The sequence below is a fragment of the Bombus vosnesenskii genome, unplaced genomic scaffold (genome assembly GCF_011952255.1).
Source record: "Bombus vosnesenskii isolate JDL3184/JDL3185 unplaced genomic scaffold, Bvos_JDL3184-5_v1.1 scf7180000013424, whole genome shotgun sequence".
NCBI classification, from domain to species: Eukaryota; Metazoa; Arthropoda; class Insecta; order Hymenoptera; family Apidae; genus Bombus; species Bombus vosnesenskii.
Genome location: NW_022883040.1, coordinates 1 through 22,699, shown reverse-complemented (window position 1 = coordinate 22,699; position 22,699 = coordinate 1). Strand labels below are relative to the sequence as shown.

Here is a 22,699-nt window from a genome sequence, read left to right as displayed (position 1 = left end):
AATTTTAAAAATTTTTAAAATAACGTCAATTGAGACAACGATCTACAGTGAGATCCGTTATAACGAGACGTGATAAAGTGCACGCGTACCGAGCGAAAATTCAAAGTCGATTTTCTCGAAAACAAAGCCTCAAACGAAAAATTTTTATTCTATATTTTCGACTTCTTTTTTCACGTAGAATCATCCCCTTGCCGCGTGTACCACCAGTTACCAACCACCCTGTATAATTCGTAAATAGAAACGTATTCTTGTCGATAAGTATCGAAACACTTACGGAAATTTAAATGGGCTTGAACAATCATCGGGAAATTATTAAAGTCCTTGTTATTAGATCTAAACACGATTTAATCGTAGAACTAAACACGTTTGTTAAATTAATCTATATATTGTATATCTACTTTTTATATATTTGTAACTCAAATTTTTCTTCTTCATATTGCGTTAAGTTGCCCCAAAAGTTCCTTTCGTTTTATATTATTTTATTGAATTACGTATGATCTATTTTGTCCCAATGAATATAATTCAATAAAATAATATAAAACAAAAAATAGTATGCGTCTATTATCTCCTTACGAGACGAAAGAAATTTCTGCGACAACCTAATATATTGTTCCATTCTTTATTCACAGAATATTTCTTTCACAGTTTTTTATTCCAGTATTAGAATACGTTGGACCAAAGCGGATGACATTCGTGGCGAATATGTCGATCGCAATATTCTTCACATTTGCAACTTGCATTCTACCCTGGATCGCCTATTATTTGGCCGACTGGAGGATGACCTGTATTGTCACCTCAGTTCCTCTTGTTCTAGCCGTAGGTAGCCATGGTTGATACCGGAAAGCGCTCGATGGCTGGTCAGCCAAGGTCAGATAGACAGGGCCATTAAAATCCTTGGTAAATTCGAGCGAATCAACGGCACCAAGGTGCCCGATGACATCTATAGACGATTCCGGGTAAATAAACCGATTACCGCAATCTTTTCCGTATTTTCTACTTTTATGATCTTTCCTGCTTTATGTGTGTTCTATAAATACCAATTTATATGCCTTTAAGCATATCATATAATCATTTTCTTTGAATAGAAGTCTAATTGGGTCTTTTACGTAATGAAAATTTGTTTACAACCTAGTAATTTTATATCTTATTCATCACCTAAATTGCCAGCGATAAATTGCTGTCAATTTCTGTTATTGTCTATTTCTGTAATGTTATTTATTGAATTTGTATATTGTTTTTATCTTTGAAAATTTTTATACAAATAGATTAAACATTTGGAAACTGCTCAGTCTATGAATAGATCATGGCAATATTAACATTAATGTACGATATAAGGAGATAATCGACTTTCAGAGGTTTGATGTTTTATAAAGTAAAATGAAAAAATTTGCAAACGTCCAAGTAAACTATTTCGAAAGGATCGTCTCATACAAATATAACATAAACTTTCTTCCGGATTTTATCGTAATCTTTGTACACATAACAGATTCACATAAATTTGTAAGAAAAACAGACAAACGACATTAACTAGTTAAAAATTTGCTAATAACAGGAAACCTGTGCCAGAATCTGCAAAGAGGAGGAAGCAGACAAAACGTACTCCGTGTTGGATCTATTTAGAACGCCACGACTACGGAATATCACGATTCTATTTATTGTTATTTGGTTCGTATCGCTATTAAACAGATATCAAATAGATTGACGTAAAATCGGAATTGTATCTTGTAAAAATCTCACGAACAGTTTTATATCTTTTGTCTAAAAATACTTTATTTCTGAAGCAAGGAATTTGCTTCTCACATGAAATATGATAGCGTGCTTTTCTTTATCATATGAAATTGTTTTACGAAATATAGGATGGCGATTTCTTTGGTGTTCGATGGTCACGTACGAAACGTCGATAATTTAGGCCTGGACGTGTTTGTTACGTTCACGATTGCTGCAGCAACCAAGCTGCCTGCTGACACGTTCCTCACGCTCGTTCTTGATCGATGGGGCAGAAGATGGCTGGCGTGTGGTTCCCTCGTCATTTCTGGTATCTTCAGCATCTGGGCTTCTGCCGTTTCCAATAGTTCGTACATTTCGTTTTTATATATTCACCCTTCTATATTACTGACCAATCTAAATAACCTAAGTCGATAATTTTGACTTAATCAGACGAATATTTTTCATTCGTATAGCATTGTGCTTTTTGAAAGGAAGAAAATGTATATTTTGGAATATTTATAACATGCAAATGCTTGTAGATTATTTGCAACATTGCTAGAATAGTTTCCAAGCCCTATCATGTATCCGTTGTATAGATATTTTATTTCCCCTTCTACTGCTTTGATCATAAGATCGCTTCGTATTTCCGCATATATCAAAGGGCGTTGGCAATAGTCCTCAAAATGATGGGCTTCAGCGCTCCAGCAGTGCTATATGGCTTTCAGTAGCCGTAATCCATAATACAATCCCTTAGATTCAAATTGGCTAGATTAACGTTTTATAGATAAGAAGCTTATTGCTTGTGCTTAGTTTAGAGCTAAGCACGCTTATATTAAGCTTAGCAAATGCTTGTATCAACTATTGCAGACAACCAGACAAATTACAGACAGATAAAATAATTTCTTCCCTTTTTATTCCTTAAAATTTTCTAAAATTATTTCATAAAAAATTAGAATTAAAAACTAATGCTAAAATTTTTTTTCAGGTATATATACAGCTTCTCTGGCAATTCTCGGTAGATTTTGGATAAACATTTCATACAATATCGGTCTCCGATATGCGGCTGAAGTATTACCAACTGTGGTTAGAGCTCAGGGTGTAGCTTTGATACATATAATGGGATACGTTGCTAGTATCCTCGCACCCTTCGTAGTCTATCTCAATGTTGTGTCCTCGTTCCTACCTCTTCTTGTGCTGGGCACACTCGGAATTATGGGCAGTCTTCTGACTCTCTTTTTGCCGGAAACATTGAATAAGGATCTTCCGCAGACGCTGCAGGACGGCGAGGATTTTGGAAAAGATCAGAAGATGTGGGATGTACCTTGTATCGGAAGGTAAAATCACATAAAGGAACTTTCGGTCTCCTTTTTTCAAAGATATTCACAGATCTTCAAGCTCGAAGTTCAAGATTCTCAAGCATTCTGTTAGATCTACATCTTCGTATGCTTTCGCATTAGTTTCTTCTTAAAATCTGTTAAATCTCTCAAAAGAAAACTGGACTATCTTCTTTCTTCAAATGCGTTTAAATCTTTTGAACAGAAGAGAAGGATCGAGTTGGGAAGTTATTCAAATCTTTAAGCGATTGGATTCAATATTTTTAAACGCAATGTTTTGACAGGAAACGCGAGGACGAGGAGACACCACCGGTCGCCATGTTCCGATCATTTTCTAGATGCAGTGCGAGGAATTCGATGAGAGTGTCACGACCGGCATACTTCAAATCCGACCGACTGACGATAGAGATAAAGATGTGGCGGCACTCGGCGACAATGTATATCGCTGAAGTGCCTAATGAACCATCAACATCCCAACGGTCCTTCCACCGAAGGTTCTAGAAGAAAGAGCACGTGGCAACGATCGCGGACGCCTAGCAAATGCATGGACGGTGGGGATGTTGAGGGATGACAAAAGAAAGTAATCGGATCCGATCGAAAGTAAAATCATAAGAGTCAGTCTTAGAAAGTCGCGCCTAGAGTTCGGAAGTAGATTGTAAAGTGTATTGATGTTAGAAAAAAATAAAGTTTTCTTTTTTTATTTTTTACCTCAAATTCCTTTTTTTATTTTGTTATTTTACGTGACATTTTGGTGATCCTGCCAGGATAGTGAAAAGTGTTTGTTCGGAAACCAAAAGACATTCATCATCTACGGAAGATCGATTGGGACTACGGTCATCCGCAACAACAAAGTAACTATCACGAACCAAGTGAAGTAACAATAAAAGGTAAACTGAATTCCTTTGTACGTTACCGTGAAAGAAAATTTAGCTTCAGTAGCCAAGACTCGTCTTCGTCTGAAAATTATAAATCAGCGCAATAATGTCTAAGGCAAACGAATCTCAAACTTCAACCTCAACTGACCCAATGTTGCGGGCAATATGGGACAGTATTCAAAAACAGAACGAGAACATTGTCCTTTTACGAGAGGAAATGTTACGTTTGTCTATGCAAAATGACGAAGAGAACAGACACAGGGCAGCAGAAATCGAGAATCTCGGGAAAACCGTCGCAGCGCTACGGACTGGGTTCGGATCCCCTGCGACCGATGAATTTGCTTCCATTATCACCGAAGACATTGAAAGTGCGTCGACAGCAATCAATCGCACCATGAATATGGCAAAAGCACGCAAACTGTCAGGGTTAGCAGCTCCAGACACCCCACCTGTCCACCTCGACATCGAACAACCCGAGGTGGAAGAAAGAGACTATTTTCCGCCCGCTCCTCCCACTCTACGAGCTAAGGATGCAATACGCTACATCCCAACGCTCAACGGAGATGATGATGTAGGAGTTGAAGACTTCATCAAAGAAGTGAGAAGTATGAAGGATCGCTGTATGGAGCAAGATCTATTGCTAAAAGCAATAAAAGTGGAAAAAATCGTGGGGAAAACAGCCCAAAGTATTTGCAACATTCCTATTGAGTGTTACAATGATCTGTACGACGCACTGAGAAATAACTTAGCAGCACAAGTGACTTCGGATGAGTACCAAGAACAATTACGAGAGTTGAGACAGGGACGCGAGGAATCAGTGCAAAGTTTTAATATTCGGTTTAGAAGAATACTCAACCGTTTGCTGTACGCAGTAACCAATGAGTACCCACAACCACTAACACGTAAAATTATGACTGAAGAAATCACGAAGAAGACTGTTCGTGTGTACCTAAAGGGACTCAGACGCGACATAGGGCGAATACTATTAAGCAGTGAACCCTTGAATCTTCCGGAAGCTGAAAAAAAGGCAGCCGATGTAGAACGCTACTTGCGAGAAGAACGACAACCTAATTGGTCATGTAATCGCTTACCTTCGGTTAGTAATCGCCCCGACAACCAGCATATGCAGGTAAGACGATCTAATGTACCATCAAGATCGCCTAACACGCCAGTAGCTCAGAAACCTGCTACATTTAACCAAGTAGAAAATAGATCACCTGCTGAACGCGCGCAGATGAAGTGCTTCAAGTGCGGAAAGCTGGGACACATTGCCAACAAGTGTCAAAATTTTCTACCACCGAGCCAGCGCGATCGACCACCCGCAAGGATTCAGGCAGTCCAGGAATGGGACGAAATACAAGAAACAACATCGAACCAGGAGATGGACGAACCGTACGAGATATACGAGTCAACATCGCCACGGGAAGATTACTCGCAATACCTTTGTCAACCCGAACCGAAGAGCGAGTATTTCTGGTCGACACAGGAGCAGGGATAAACCTGGTGAAACGTAACAAAACTGTCAACGCGATACAAATAGGGCCTAAACAAAAATTTTCTATGGGACGAGACAAATACGAAACTAACGAATACGTAACGAAACGAATTTTTGGACAAAATCACATTTTTCACATAGTACCGAACAATTTCCCTATTATCGAAGACGGAATCATTGGGCTACCATGTTTAGAGAAGTATAACTATTCAATATCCAATGACAAAATCCGATTAAACGACAAAACCATTTTATTTCAGAAACCAATACATTTGACTCCTGGAGAAAACAGAGTTCAAACAATCTATTTGGAAGGCAAACCAACTAAAGTATGTTTTATCAACACTGGTGAGCAAAACGTTGAAATTTCTAGCAATATTCAAAATTCTCATGACTTTTCCAACGTATCAAAACTAAAAAGCCTAGTGAGAACAGATCACATTGAAAAACCAATCCGTGAATCCATCGAAAAGATTATCCTTCATTATATTGACATCTTTAATTTAGAAACCGATCTTTTACCCTGTACTAATTTAACTCAGCACACAATTTCGTTAACCAAAGACAAAATTATTAACACACGATCGTATAGACCACCGGAATGTCACCGTGACGAGATTTCGCGACAAATAGGAGACATGTTGAAGAAAAATATTATAGAAGAATCCGAATCCCCTTATAACTCTCCGGTATGGGTAGTTCCGAAAAAATTAGACGCCTCAGGAAAACAGAAATGGAGGATAGTTATCGATTTCAGGAAACTAAATGAACTCACAGAACAAGACGCTTACCCTTTACCTGATATAGACGACATTTTAACACAACTAGGAAACGCAAAATTCTTTTCGGCGCTTGATTTATCCTCAGAATTCCATCAAATTCCAATGAACGAGAAATCTAAAAATTATACCGTTTTTTCGACACCGCAAGGGCATTTTCATTTCAATCGAATGCCATTCGGACTTAAAAACGCACCCGTTACCTTTCAAAGATTAATGGACAGAGCCTTAGCTGGACTTGTAGGAAAATACTGCTTTGTTTATTTGGATGACATAGTGATATTCGGAAAAACGATTCAAGAACATAACGAAAACCTCGCGATAATATTTCAGAGACTCAGAGAATTAGGACTTAAATTGTAACCGGACAAATGTGAATTCGTAAAACCGGAATTAGAATACTTAGGCCATGTAGTTTCATCCGAAGGAGTCAAACCAAACCCCAAGAAATTAGACGCTGTAAAAACTTTCGATTACCCCGCAATGCCATGGACGTGAAATCATTCTTAGGTTTAGCAGGTTATTATCGCAAATTTATTCGAAACTTTTCCAAAATCGCGAAAAGCCTTACAGACTTAACAAAAAAGGACACACCATTCCATTGGACTGACAAACGCCAGATTAGCTTTGATACTTTAAAAGACAAACTCTGTAATTTCCCAATATTAGCTTATCCAGACTTTAACAAAACCTTTACCTTAACTACCGACGCAAGTAACGAAGGACTAGGAGCAATACTGTCGCAAGACGGTCATCCTTGTTGTTACATTTCAAGAACACTGAATCCACCCGAACGAAACTATACCACGACAGAAAAGGAACTCTTAGCCATCGTATGGGCCGTGAAAAGATTAAGACAATATTTGTTAGGACGACGCTTCATTATTCGAACCGACCACCAAGCTCTTAAGTGGCTACGCAATTGCAAAGACCCTTCTAGCAGACTGATTCGTTGGAGACTTAGACTCGAAGAATATGACTATGAAATCGAATATACAAAGGGTAAAGATAACACAGCTGCAGACGCTTTATCTAGAGTTCACGCAGTAACTCGCGACGAAGTAGTTAACCTCGACCTAGTAATTGATCACACTAATTCATTCAACGCATGGAAAGACAACAACGAGAATCCGAAACTCTTAGAAATTAAACCAAATGACCAAACATTTTACCAATTAACTCGAAACGACTTAGGAGAATACGACGAGACACTTTGGATCAGAAGACTTTACAAAATTCTTAAAGATACAACAAAAATCGGCATAGGAAATAACGACTTCACTGAATTAGAGAAAACACAGATTAAACTCATGCTAATATATTTTAACGACACGTACAAGAAAATTACTTATGCACCTAATCCCATCTTAAAACTAGACGAAAACGAAATAATACAAGCAATAAAGGAAAACCATAACGACACCGTAGGACATTTAGGGATACAGAAAACGTATCAACGGATCAAGGATAAATTCAAAATTTCCGGACTTTTAGAAAGAGTAGAAAACTTTGTGAAAACATGCGACACGTGTCGAAAGGAGAAACTAACACGTATCAGACCCAAAGAATCCCCACAAATCTCAGACACGCCACTTAACTCTAACGACAAAATCGCTATGGACATCATAGGACCGATGACGAAAACCAAACGCGGAAACCAATACATACTTTCAATACACGATGAACTTACGAAATATCTGATACTAGTTCCCCTTAAAACGCAACGAACTGAATCCATAATTAACGCGCTCATTGAACACTATATTTACATATTTTCGGCACCAAAAACGATCCTAACAGATCAGGGACAAAATTTTGTTAGTGATTTAATGACGAAATTTGAAGAAGCTTTTAAAATCAAACACATCAAAACAACTTCATTTCACCCACAAAGTAACGGATCCCTCGAAAGAACGCATGCCTCAGTTAAAGATTTAATTCGTACTGCATTACACGACAATGACAAAGAATGGGATGAAGTACTTAATTTCATTTGTTTAGGGTACAACACCGCGAAACATGAAGGAACAGGATTCTCTCCCTTTGAATTGACCTTTGGGCGAAAAGCTAACTTACCTTCCGCAATATCCAAATTTCCCACACTTACCTATGATGATATGTACTCACTTTGGCAAAAACAGTTGAATAAATATTGGGAAACAGCTCACAAAACACTTATTCAGAATAAGCAACGATACAAGCGAGACCAAGAAAGAAAGATTGTTAAAACTCAGACTGTGTTTAGGAAAGGAGACTTTGTTTTAATTCACAACGACCATAAAAGAGATAAGTTGGACATTGAATGGTTAGGACCCTACAGGATTAACGATGTGAAAACTCCTTATTACATTATTTCTATCGACAATGCTAAGAAAAAGATACATGGTAACCGATTGAAAGCGTACTTTTTTCAGGATAATGCTGACCCTAGCACTAGTAACAATACCCTTAATTAGTTGCCTTAAATTCACGGGATAGGAATTACGCTTTGTATACAAACCCAACCAATTCACGATCGAAAACTACAACATGATTACGCCTCTGAAATTATTAGCTTCTCGAACACTAACAAATATTGTAAAATTGCTATATTTAAGATTAACGAAATAACTTTTGTACCATCACATGCAGAAAATCAATTCATAGCGATCCCTGAAAAAAAAGCGTAAACATATCCTTTGATCTACATTTAAATAATTCCATTCTACTACGATCTTAGAGGACCAAGATCAATCTAACCAGGGGGGTATGTCACGACCGGCATACTTCAAATCCGACGGACTGACGATAGAGATAAAGATGTGGCGGCACTCGGCGACAATGTATATCGCTGAAGTGCCTAATGAACCATCAACATCCCAACGGTCCTTCCACCGAAGGTTCTAGAAGAAAGAGCACGTGGCAACGATCGCGGACGCCTAGCAAATGCATGGACGGTGGGGATGTTGAGGGATGACAAAAGAAAGTAATCGGATCCGATCGAAAGTAAAATCATAAGAGTCAGTCTTAGAAAGTCACGCCTAGAGTTCGGAAGTAGATTGTAAAGTGTATTGATGTTAGAAAAAAAATAAAGTTTTCTTTTTTATTTTTACCTCAAATTCCTTTTTTTATTTTGTTATTTTACGTGACAAGAGCGTCGCTTCGCGGTGAACCTTTAAGGAGTAGCATGCTACGGAGATCGAGTATAAAATCGAGGAAAAGCGAAAACTCGATCACAGAGGTCGAAAGGCTGTAGCGAAACGTTCACCACGAAGTACAATATTTGACGCGTTGATCTCGAGCAAAGAATCTTTAGTTTTCCAAAAACGTGCAATACATGTATTAGAGTAAGACAAGTTACTGAATCCAGGAATCTTAAATTCCACCGTCATTAATATTCATTATCACAAAACAGCGGATTTTTATGCAATTATGGGTGATTCGAAGATACGAAAATTTATAGAATGCGTATGACGCAAAATTTTGTAAAATATCCAAAAGTACAGCACTATCGATGATATTTAATGGATAGAAACATACTTTTGCCCAAGTCCTTTCGATTGTATCAAATCTTTCAATTGTATTATTGTATCCACGAAAATATGCATTTGCATAAAGATCCGCAATGCAATTATCATCGCAATTTTTCATCAACAATGATTGATTAAAAATTCAATCATTAGGCGAGCGAATAAAAATTAGAGTAAGAACGTAGGTTAAAATAATTGTCGTAAATTGTCGTGGGTAGTTAATGTTAAAAATTAGTACTTTCCTTTGTTATAAAAGTTCCTGAAATTGTTCGTACAAAAGCTCCATCTTATAGAATATAGTGCAATAATCGTTATACTAGTAAAATAATAACATCATAAATATACAAAATATATTAACGAGATGAAAATAATATGGACAACGTGGTGTATGGCCACGAGTTTTGTACATATGTACGTGTAAGTATTTGTAGATCGATTAGCAATCGCAGAGACCTCGTGCGCATGTCACGCGACGAGATAGCGCGATTATTTTTATTATGATGTAAATCGTTCTTAGATGTTTTGTAATAAAACTTGCCAGTAAAACCTTCCCTGGATTCTGCTAATAGTTCTTCACCACTTGTTCCTTAGTCGATTGAATTAACGATACAAATAAGTATGAGATTATCTTAGGAAATCTCATTAATATTTTTGTCGACATCTGCGACGTAAAAGCGGGGTAATAATATTTTGAAGTTTTGACGACGCGTTGCTTACTATAGATATTGTCTGTACAGGATTCATCAATTTTTAGAGAGCCTAGTCTCGCCGAGATGGAGATAATCCTCTTTAAAGCTGAACGTTTTAACACGTAATCCCACTAGCAAGCCATTGCAAAAATGATATTTCGATTAATGATAGAAAATCGCTTTTGAAGACAGAAAAATCTTCTTCGAAGGAAAAATTTGACCTAAATCTTTCGAATAAAATTAACGTAAAATCTGTGTTACGCCACGAAGCTTACCACAGGCTGTATTTTCTAACCGTCGCTCGCGGCCCTACAGTGTCGCAGGCAGACCGCCCTATCTGCCCGTCGGATCATATATAATGTATCGACGAGAGCATAGTTGTTGCCAAGCAGCGAGCTCTAGAAACGTCGATTTTTGACCGTTACGTTTTTCACGCAAGAAGAGGCATACGTGATCATAGGCGCGAGCGGTGGCGTGACCCGAGCATAGTGGGGGTCATCTTCCAAATGAGACAAAGGAATAATCGAAGGGGATCAGTTCCTTCTGACGAGTCAAACGTGACACTTCGACAAATCTGACGAGCAAACGAATTTATCTAGAGATATCGTAAAGTCGAGTCAAATTTCTGTAACATATTCATCATATTATTGTAAAATATATCATTCTATGTTAACCTGTTAATACAGTGTTACATTCATCAAACCACCTCTGTTGTCTTAACCGAAACAGGGGAACGACTATTTCGCGGCGTCGATTAACATAGTCGTCGCGAGAATTTACGCCTCTCGCTGACGCGTCCTCGCGACCGCATCTCTCCGCGAACGGTCGTACCAACTGTAACAAAGCATTTATTGACAAATTTAATATCTTTCTCCATAATCTCCATAAATCTGCAATACCCTTCCTTTGTATTTGTGTGCGTTATTGAATTGAATAAGACACCGATATAACAAGTTATAAATCACAGTTTATTCCAACAACGTCTCTCCGCGAACGGTCGTAACAATCTGTATATAAAATCGATAATTTCAGCATTCAACATGCTGTATATTATAATGCCAAGTTCACGTTATGTTCATAAAGAGTACAGAGATAATCTTCCAAGAAATTTCTCCCTAGAAGTGCTTGAATGTAATTTTCACGTAGGAGACTTATCCGCCTCAAGTACGTATTATAATCTTTTATTGTAGACCATCGACGAAATGATTCTTCTCGATACCGTTTAGTAGCATCGTTATGGAAAATTCTTCTCTCTTCTCATTTTAATTCCCTTAACAGTCAATGGAATCCGATGCTATGCGCACAGCTACGTACGTGCAGTGCTATATCATCTCTACTCCATAAATATCGTTCACTGCCCCAATGTTAAGGTTCAACATACGAGAGTTCGCGACCTTTATCGTAGTTTCTGTCGCTAATTAATATTAACGTGATGCAATCTGGAGCGACGAGTAATGAATATGCCCCTCTAGCGTGACGAGTTATCAATCATACATGTTACGAGACGATTGTACCATTATTCGGTGCCAACTAGTAAGGTTGCGGAGAAGCATGTTGTCGACTACAGACGAGATTAATCTTACTGATTGCAGTCTTGATACAAACACGCACATATGTAAATGGGACACTTGTAAAGTTTCTATCACGATCGTTGTATTCTTTTTTTGCTTACGTAAAATGTGAAAGGCATTGTGACTCGTTTGCGATCATTGATAGTTTGTTTGGTGAGTGTGCTGTTATGAGTGGGATTAGTAGATGAAAAGATGATTTAACGTGGCGATTTTTATGATTGTAAATATTGACATCTTTTGACGCCGATTTGTATGTTTTTTTAATATTAATGTAATATCGTGATATAATGTGTTTACAAAGAGTGGACAATAGAGATGTTAATCAGACAGAAAAAGACGATTGTTGTTCAACCTGAACTATTCACGCCAAACGCACAGAAAACAGCGCAATCCACACTCTCTCGGCAACGCCACTCGCAACCTCCGTCTCCGCTCAACTCGCACTCTGCTTCTCGACTCGCACTCTGCTTTTCGACTGCCTCTCGGGCCGTTGTAGCGCTCTATTGTCTATTGCTGGGCCCACCGCACACGTGTTTTACAGACGCTCGTAGCCAGGGTCACGAAGGTCTTTTCGGCTATTTACCTATTTACCTGAAGGACCCGGTAATGCATTGATGGAGCCGACAGCGCCTCGGCTCTCGCGACATTGTCTGTAGTTAGCTCGACGTTTCTTGGGCCCTTCTTCCCGATACTACATTAATATAGAGTGGAATAGATACACCATTGAGGATTAAATGTTTTTAATCTTTCGTTTCTAAGCTTTAATTAATTACGTTTCAGAGTTACTCGAATGAACTATATCTTAAAGAATAAAATTCGAGTTTGATTATGTGTTCGTAAAAATTGGATTAAATTTGAGTTATTGCCACTTCAAGACACTTCGTTACAATAATCATTGTAAATAAAATTAAGAAGTTAAATAAAACTAGGAACATTATATTTGTCTACGATTTTTTACATTTCTGCACATGTTTCATTGCTAACGAAATAATTAAGTTTACTATAAAATATGAAGGTAAATACGCTTCGTATTAGCAAGTTAATTTTCGAAAGCTAAATGTAGATATTATTATTTGAATGTCATAAATACCCGATACAACAAGTACATACATGAAGTGACACACACTTGTGTATTCATGAGTTTTTAATTGCCTTCTACGAGTTTACGAATTATAAAATTTTATAATTACAAATTACACACTCGAATGATAGATTATTTAAATATTTAAATACGTGTAATAAAATTTCGATTTATTCGATAAATATTATGTTCAGATAAACTCTCCGTTTTGTCTACTTTTCATATCTTTTGGAATCTTGTTAAAAAATAATGAAAAATGGGGTTCGTTATAAATTCATGATTTAGTTAACGATGTTCAAGGACGTTTAATCTGAAGGATCAGAAGGAAAATCACGATCGTTACGAGACAACGTGAGAAAATTTAATGCCGCAGATTGTCTGAAATCAGCCATAATCGCATTGTTACTTACTGAGCGATTCTTAGATCCTTTAGTTCTGTTTGTTTTGCCGACGAAACACGTATAACATAATCTGTTACCGATACTAGGTGATAAATGAACAATAAGGAAGTGAAACTGGTAAATTCCATGAAGGAATACATTATCAGTTTGGAAAAGATAGATGATCAAGATAGATCACGATCATTATGTATTAGTATGGCAAAATGAAGACTGAAATATTTGTACAATATTACAGTAAATAATTAATAACAGATTTCGTGTTAATAAAATGATAAAAAATATTAAATTTAGGTTTAATATTTTAAGCATTTAAAAAAGATGGAACAGAAAACTGTGATAGGCTTTGATCTTTGAGTATTAGATGGTACGATAAGTATCGTTTTCGAAAAAAGAGTATTAATAAATGTAAAGCATTTTAAAAATGAAAATTTTCCATTAGCAAATTTCTCGTCTCTTCTAGTCAGAAATTAAAATTGAATGAACTGTTTTTGGGTAATATTATGGAATTCTCTTTAGTTACGTGTTTATAATACATAACAGAAATGTATCTATTATTCAAGATCCATCGTTCTACTGTTATGGAAACCAGAAGCGAACACAGATTTCCCTCAGTCCGACCTCTACACAGTCAGTGAAAGCATTTTCATACAACAAAGTAAAGATAAAAAATTTTCCTTCGACGACGCAATGCGATTCCAGTCACGTTGCTTAATGATCTATCAAGGTAGACAGGATTCTTGAGGAACCAATGTAATTACGTGACTACGATCATAATTTTTCTAAGGTCTCTGTACCCATAAACAATATTGTGATCCCGTTTGTTATTTAATATAATTACTTATATCTAGTTATATTTAGTTATTAAATATTAGCATGATTTACTATATGTAATTCAGTAAATCGGTACAAGATCTAAAGAAAATATTTCTTACGTATGATTTTGACGAACTTTGTGTAAAAATCTATAAAACTAGAAGTTGCTTGGTTTATATACAGATAAAGAAAAGCATCGTTTATATCGTCGAGATATCACATTTATATCATTTTAAAAATAAAAATTCTTCATCAAAGCGAAGAACATTTTCATAAAAAATTACGAACAGAATAACTCGATTCTGCAATCTACTGTAAACAAGATAAGTATCGATAATGAATAAATCTTGACATTGAATTTTATTCAAAAAGTTACAGTGATATCAAATAATCCGTAATGACATTTATTACTCCAATCATATCAGTCAACTACTACCTACCGCGTAATACGCGATCGATTTTCAAACGCAACCCCCTCCCTCCCCCCACCAAATAGAGTTTCCAGTGTAATTCTGTTATTCTTGAATCTTCGGCTTGTTTTTCATTTTTTAGCTCACTTTAAAATTTCTTCTGGCTTCAATTGTGCTACGATTTAAAGTTTTCCGTGTATACGTTTAGGACGTTACTGCGTGCGGAAATAGTACAGATGGCCTCTAATTATACCGTCTACAATATTATTTATAGACTTTGAACCATATAATACGTAAGTATGTAATTGTATATCTGTCGTGGTTCATTTTATCCTTCTCTGTTGCGTGAACCAGCGGTTAGGAGCGACACAAAATCAAGTGGGAATGAAACTCGTTGAAACAACGCTAGACATGGTAACGGATCCATGACTGTGCTTCTGTTATTATCAACGCCAGTAACGGTTAAACCTATTGCATGTGTGTAAGTTGGAAGTTACGTACATAACTTATGCACACCCGTTGTGTGTTTCGCGATCCCATATTTCTTTTAATTTGAATTTCATGAAACTTTTTGTTCGATAATTGATGTGCCATATTACATCCGTCACATTCAATGTTATATGGTGTAATTTCTTCAGTTGTGGTGTTATGTAAGTTACGAGGTCATTCCTGTGTTTGGACATGTGTTTGGAATGTAGTGTGTATCTTTCTCTTCGTATGTACATAGTGAGTAGAGAGAGACTGTCTGTCTTTCGCTAGAAGAATATTCTGCATATAGTTATTTACTGTTCTTGATATTTGATTTTGGAAATTTAATTTTCGCTTTGCTTGTATCTTCGAGCGTAAGGTGAAATTTGTACAGACATATCTAGTAATTTGTTAATCGTACTGTTCGAAATTATTGTGTGTGTGAATATTTCGGTGAATATAAACTACGAAAACCTGTCCTTGATTTTTTATGGTAACAAAGCAGTCTTTTCAGAAGAAACAATATTCATAAATCAGTCCCTTCGCAAAAAGCTAATTCTACGAATCTTGTTAGAAGAAACCGGTTGACGAAACTGCGTGTCCCTTCAGGAGAGGTCTAATTTATAGAGGTAGCTTGCAAGAAAAAACGAATCTCACAAAAAGCTTGAGCATTCTTAATTAATCGTCTTTAGAATTCAATTACATTTATGCCTTTTGTAAATATTAATTCTAAAATAACGATGCTAACATTTCTAACCTACAGAGTATCAACAAATAACATAACGCAATTCCCCATTTCAATTAAATATAAAAAATATACTAAAGTCGATCCAAGATCAAACCCGGTAAAACAAACGACAAATTTACCTGAAAAATCCACTGAATTCGTTTCAATACATCCGTTATTTAAATTGCAAAAATCAGTTGTGTTTCAACGTCAATTGTTAACACCGTCCATATATCGCAATTTTAGTACGCGACAAGACGACAATACAATTCATTTCAACACCATTGAAAAGTATGGCTGGCTTCGGACAACCGGTTTCCGGCGTGGCGCCACTATGCTTTGGAGAAACAAGGAAATACATATGTATGCACCTTGCTTTTTGTGAGACAGAAGAACTCTGTGTCTCTGTTCTACCAACGTCGCTGTTGCGACGATTTGCCGCAAACCTAAATGGAGTTCGATCAATGGCAACGCGAGCACGTGGTCCTCGATGTTCGCGATCGGAAAATCGTGTTTTCCAAACTATTTCTAGTTTCGCCGGTTCCACTGTCAATCAACGTTTCTTCCTTTGGTTCCGTTTCTCTTCGATTCTCTCCTTTTTTATTGGCAAACACGTGTCACCGAGTATCGTGTTCGTCTTCGCTAAGCAAGCTTCTATATCAGCGATACGCGAGCCGGTTTCCCCTTCATATTTGTACAAGACTTCGTGAACATCGGACATTTTTCTCCTCTCTTTTCGAATAAGAAAATCCTATCGTTGTTTAACTAACAATTGCATTTCTTTAAATGGAAATGTGGTCGTGTCTCCTTTATATTTTCAATTAGCCAGGGAATTTAGGTTTATTGCCGTGGAAACTTGATCGGTCGTTTACGTAAGGATCTGCGACTCTGCTTCATCTTCGAGGAAAATTTCATCGAATACAATCGTTTCACTCAATGATTGGATCAGTCGAAAGGGAGATTCCGTGACTGCCTGTATAAATATTGATCATAGTGTCTCTTGAAGGGAAGCTGTACCAATCTTGTTGATTTAACTACTGATCCTACTTTATCCTCGAGAAAAATTACTTACTTTGATTGTTTGACCATTAATTTTAGCGTTTCTTCGAGGGAAACAGTGTTGATCGCTCGAGTCTGCTTCTTTCTCAAGGTAAATTGTATTTACTATTTACTCGATCAGCTATTTTATTTTCTTTTCCCGGAGAAACCTTGTTTCTCGCCTGTTTGACCATCCGCGCTATTTCTTCTTTGAGATAAACTGCAGCGATTATTCGTGTAATCAACAAATCTACTTTTTCTTTCTTTACGAAGGAAATCGTGTGTTTAACGAAATCTCGCTTGTTTAGTCATTGATTCCGCTAACTTTTCCAAATAAATCGTCAATCATTCGCTCGATTGCCAATTCTAATTTTGCTTCGAAGCAAACTGCGTTGATTATTCGTATAACCTTTTTAATAGAAACTGTTTTTCGCCTATTTTATCGCCAATTTCCTTTTCAAAATAACATGTATTAATTATTCGTTTAATCGCAGATTTTATTTTATTTTATTTCTATTTCTATTTCGTTTTATCATCGATTTTCCGCCGTCTTCAAAGAAATCCACGTGAATTACTTTAATTGCTTTTTCAAACTAATTTTATTTCTTTACTTTTAAATTAAGAAGCAGCAACGAAAATGCTACAATAACAGAAAAATTCTTCGGTTATCTCCACAAAGAACACGAAGGTATCGAACTTAGTGTATTGAGACATTTTGTTCGTTGGAAGTTAGTCGACGACATTTGGAACGGAAAGATACATTTGACATGATTTAGTGTGACGTTGAGAGAGAAAAATGGTTTGATCGAGGGTGCCCTTAATTACTAATTTCATAACTTGCTGTTAATCGATCTGACAGTGATATTAGTGGATGTGGTTGGTAGTGCCTGATTAATCGTGATCGATATTTTGAACAAAGAGCAACGAGAAACGATCAGTTTGGAGTTTCACTTTGACGTCGTGAGACTATCGTTAATTAGACATAGAAGAATCATTTGGTGACAGGTAAGGGTTTCAACTTCTGTATTCATTTTCTTCTATAGACTGAATTTAATTTTTCGCTTTGATAATCGTTTATGAAAGAGAAGCGATAATTATTAGTTCTACCTAAGAATGTTACTAATAAATTAGGAAAAAGAAATTTTGATTGGATTCTTGATAACGAGTGAAAATTAATTTAAAAGATTGTATTTGGAATTTTGAGAATCGATCGAGTCCTCAGTTTCAGTGCAATGTAACGTTATCAGTCGCATGAGTTTGGCTCATATGTGATTTATGTGCAAGCTAAATGTTTCCAACAAATTGTAGCATATTGATTTCTCAAAGTCCTGTATCAAATGTCTTGTAATTATAAACAATTGTTTCGTTTGGACGATCAAGGGTAATATACTCTATTTTTGATTTTAAAAATGCCGCCATTTGTGTAGACGTACACACGCAAGTATTTATTATGTAGACACGATGGCTCGTAGACACGAACGTTTCTCGTTGTCGTATTTTCCAAACAGGTCAGTTATTTCGAGCACTCGACTACTTTCTCGCTCCTGACAATGACATTAGTCATTCTAATCGATGTCTCGAAATCGATGGTTCTTCTGTCAGCTATTTCGTTTCCGTGTTTATTCCATATGATAATATTGTTTCACGTATTCGCTTAAATTTAATTGGCAAATGATTAATTTCCCTGAATCCATTTTCAAGTAAACATATCAGTTTAACCTTTTGCTCTATCTGATACGAAAATGAACAATTTGATATAAAAATTTTGCGAAAGATCGATATATTATTTTACTTTTAACTTGGAAATCGTTCTCTTAATTTTTCAATATCTAATTAACCAACTCAGTCCCTAAGACCGTCTGTTTTAACGAATGGTAAATAATCAAATAATTGCGTTGATACATCAGAAGTACCATCTTCTTATATCCCTGATATTAGTGTTAAAACAGGTTTGAAAAACCTTCAATTATTTCATTTATTCTTAGCCTTCGATGGCTTAAAATTTTCTCGGTTATTTTCCAATAGAGTTCGATATATTGATCGAAAACTTAGTTTAGTTAAGCACTGTAACCGGAAGTCACCCTTAAGTCGCCGGGTAAGAGGATTACGAGTAATAAACAAACAATATTAATCAGAAAATTATTCCATTCAATTTTTCTCCTGCATTTAATTAAATATGACAGAGTCGACAAACTTTCCTTCGGTTCTTCTATCTCATTTGCAAATCTATAATATCGATATCCAAACGATAACTTGAACACCATTAACCAGCACTCGAGGCTATTTCTTTCGTCGAAACTTTCCTCAGACATGTAGATATCACGTTGACATCGCCGCGTATACCGAATCAGCCCTTTTTAAAGATGATCTCGCGAGCGTGGTTCGTATGCAATTCAATTTGAACGAGTCGCGTGTCACGATTCACTTGACTCCCGGCACAGTAATTGGCCGGCACTCGAGCAAACACTTACACTTAATTTAACGTTTAACCGAATCGAAAACAAAGCGAACAGTTGCCGGACTTCGCTCGTTCTTTCAGTTCATTTCCGAACGTCTTTCGATCAGCATATCGGGTCTCCTCTTTCATCTCCGTTGCCTTTCAAAATCTAAAATCATAATTGAGACTTTGCTGCTCGAACTATGGAAGGGGAAAACGTGAATAACGGGTAAGATTGTTCCTGCGTTCTGTCAGAAAATAAAAAAGTTTGTGGGAGAGGAAAGGAGCATTGTAATTGGAATTACAGAATGTGAAACATCAAAGGAACTGCCGAATGACATTTATTTCAAAGACTAGAAGACTGAAAACTTTGTTATACGACTTTCATACTGCTACGCCTGGAAATCAAGGATGGATTCTGTTTCAGCGAAATGAAGGACGAGAAGAGTAACTCTATATTGCCCACTGAAGCGACTCGATTGAGACCAAGATTGGAAAGTTTCGATGATGTTCTGCCGTATGTCGGTGACTACGGGAGATATCAATGGCTGTTGTTATTGTCGTTACTACCTTATGGCGCGACGTACGCGTTTCTGTATTTCTCGCAATTTTTCATTACGATTATTCCCACGGAACACTGGTGCAGGATAGACGAATTAGTAAACTCGAATTTCACCGAAGAAGAGAGGTAAGTATGTATAATGAAGGAAAGAAAGAAAAGGAGATATACGTAGCAACGAAAGCTCCTTTAAACTTTGAACGATATTTTTGATTGTTCGTAGAAAGTGACTTTAAAATATTGTGAAAAATATGCGAGATATCGCGATTTCTGGAATTTCTCGAATTTTCGAACATTTCGAAAATTATTAGAAAATATTGTAGAAAAATTTCACGATAAGATACAAGATATTTTTGGATTACTCTGTCTGGACTTTGGTTCTTATTTTAATAATTAAAATGATCAATCATCTATCGTATGGGATGTTTAGGATTAAGATAGCGATTCCAGTGACGAACGTTTATCCTTATTACGAACAATGTCAACGGAAGGACGTAAACTTCACAGAGCTGTTGAAGAGCGATAAGAGCCTGAGCTCATCGGGCTTCCAAACAAACAAAACGATAAAATGTACTCAATGGGAGTATAATTTTACGCAGATTCCATATCCTAGTATAGGAACTGAGGTGAAGTATTCACATCGTTGTCTAAATCGCATGCTTCGAAATTCTTACACTTCTGCTGCGTTCTTTGGGTCATTTCCGATCTAATCTAACCTTGTTATAGTAAATTTCTTAAGTTTAAAGAAAGTATAAGACGATAATTGTTAGTACGGATAATTCCTCGTTCCGATTTTACGCGAACGTTTTTTTCAGAGCATAAAGAACTCTTTCATTCATCGAACTGCGAGCAGAATCGAGATATAAAAATTCGAAGACCGCAGCAGGATTAAAATTATATTCTGAAAAATATGAATCTGGTTTTTCGCTGACTAACTCTTAACCTTGGTGATTAGCTAGATTGGGTATGCGACCGAGAATACCTCGTATCAACGGCGCAGGCCATCTTCTTCTGCGGATCCATCATCGGTGGTTTCCTAGTCGGTTGGATCGCCGATCACAAGGGTCGTATCCCAGCTTTAATGTTCTGCAATGGTATCGCCCTTTTTGCCTCCATTTTCACTGCCAGCGCAAATAGTTTTTGGTCATTCGCCGTCTGTAGGTTTCTCACTGGACTGGCGTTCGATAACTGTATCAACATTCCTCTGATTATCGGTAAGCCTTCTACGAAGTAGAAAGTGCGAGAGGTTCGACTGATAAGCCAATGTTTCAGTCACGCGAGAGATAACGTTAGTATGAAGTCAATGTTTCTATTACGTGAAAGATGATGTTGCGTGAGAAATTTTTGATGAATTGTTGTAGAAGATCTACTCCAGGCGGCTGCTATAGCAACAGCTTGGAGCTGGGAGGCCTCGACAACGACGACCGAAGCAGACGTGGAAGAGGAGGCCGAGAACCTCCGCCAAGCCATGACAGCAATCTGCGACGCATCCATGCCACGAGCCACACCGGGCACGGTGCGAAGCAGAGCAGTTTACGGGTGGAACCCCGACATCGCGGAACTGAGGACGAGATGTGTCCGGGCCCGAAGACAGTACCTAAGGGCCCGCCGCTGGCGACGACGCGACGAACAAGAAGTCTCCTTGCGCTACCGGACGTACCGCGCGCTACGGCGCTCGCTGCAAAGGGAAATTAAAAAAGCGAAGGACCGTACTTGGTTCGAACTGGTCGAAACAATCGAGTCGGACCCATGGGGGAGGCCATACAGGACGGTGACACAGAAACTACGCGCGGTGGGCCCTCTCACAACGGCGGAAATGGAGCCTGCGCTGCTGACGCGGATCACCGGAACGCTCTTTCCCCCACAAGAAAACAGAGCGGCGGAACGGCCACGGGAAACGACACGACCGCTGGAATGGAGGGACGACTGGGAAGTCACGGAGGAGGAGATATGGGAGGCAACCAGAAGAATGACCGCCCGCAATGTGGCACCGGGCCCGGACGGAATCCCTGGCCGGATCTGGGGAGAAGTGATTGGGGTCATGGCCCCCAGACTCCGGCACCTCTTCACAAGATGCCTGAGGGAGGGAGTCTACCCCCGTGCGTGGCGGACGGCGAGGCTGGTCCTGCTCCATAAAGAGGGCCGACCGACGACCTCGCCGTCAGCGTACCGGCCGATATGCCTACTGGACGAGGTCGGCAAACTACTCGAGAGGGTAGTCGCCGCCCGCGTGGAACGACACATAGCGGGCCAAGTGCCAGGTTTGCACGAAAGCCAGTACGGCTTCCGGAAGGGGCGCTCGACGATTGACGCGGTCAGACGCGTACGAGCGATTGCGGAGGACATGGTCTCTCGGAAAGGCGTGGCGCTGGCGATTTCCCTGGACATCGTCAACGCGTTCAACACCATGCCATGGGACAGGATAGTGACGGCCCTGGAGCACTTCGAGGTTCCCAGCTACCTCGTCCGATTGATCCGAGCCTACCTCGATGACAGGTGGATGTGTTACACCAGTAAGGAAGGAGAGTAAAAGCGATCCGTCGAGCGTGGCGTCCCGCAGGGCTCGGTGCTGGGCCCCATACTATGGAACGTTGCGTACGACGAGGTACTACGATGCCCGCTACCCCCAGGCGCGGCCATAGTATGCTATGCGGACGACACCCTAATCCTGGTCGAGGGTCGTGGCTGGCACGAGACGCTGCGCATTAGCGGAATCGCAACGGCCTGTGCGATCCGTGCCGTGAACGAACTGGGCCTGAGAGTCTCCCCCGCGAAGTCGGAGGCCACCTGGTTCTTTGACAGGAAG

At 38.4% G+C, this 22,699-nt stretch overlaps 1 protein-coding gene and 1 pseudogene across 3 annotated transcripts; both read left to right on the top strand.

The window, feature by feature from the left end:
* Positions 1 to 645: 645 nt before the first annotated feature.
* LOC117237984 lies at positions 646 to 3,428 on the top strand (annotated as a pseudogene).
* An 11,603-nt stretch (positions 3,429 to 15,031) lies between these two features.
* Positions 15,032 to 21,140, top strand: LOC117237985 (carcinine transporter-like). 3 transcript variants are annotated; one of them, XM_033502476.1, is made up of 4 exons: positions 15,032 to 15,145; positions 19,762 to 20,022; positions 20,324 to 20,519; positions 20,853 to 21,077. In XM_033502476.1, exons 1-4 carry the CDS (start codon positions 15,090 to 15,092, stop codon positions 20,931 to 20,933), a joined length of 594 nt encoding a protein of 197 aa, XP_033358367.1. In that variant the 5' UTR covers positions 15,032 to 15,089; the 3' UTR covers positions 20,934 to 21,077. The 3 variants fall into 3 exon arrangements, with proteins under 3 accessions (XP_033358367.1, XP_033358365.1, XP_033358366.1); XM_033502474.1 differs by having other exon boundaries at positions 15,035 to 15,145; positions 20,849 to 21,140; XM_033502475.1 differs by lacking the exon at positions 15,032 to 15,145 and adding an exon at positions 19,165 to 19,563 and having other exon boundaries at positions 20,849 to 21,140.
* The last annotated feature ends 1,559 nt before the right edge of the window (positions 21,141 to 22,699 follow it).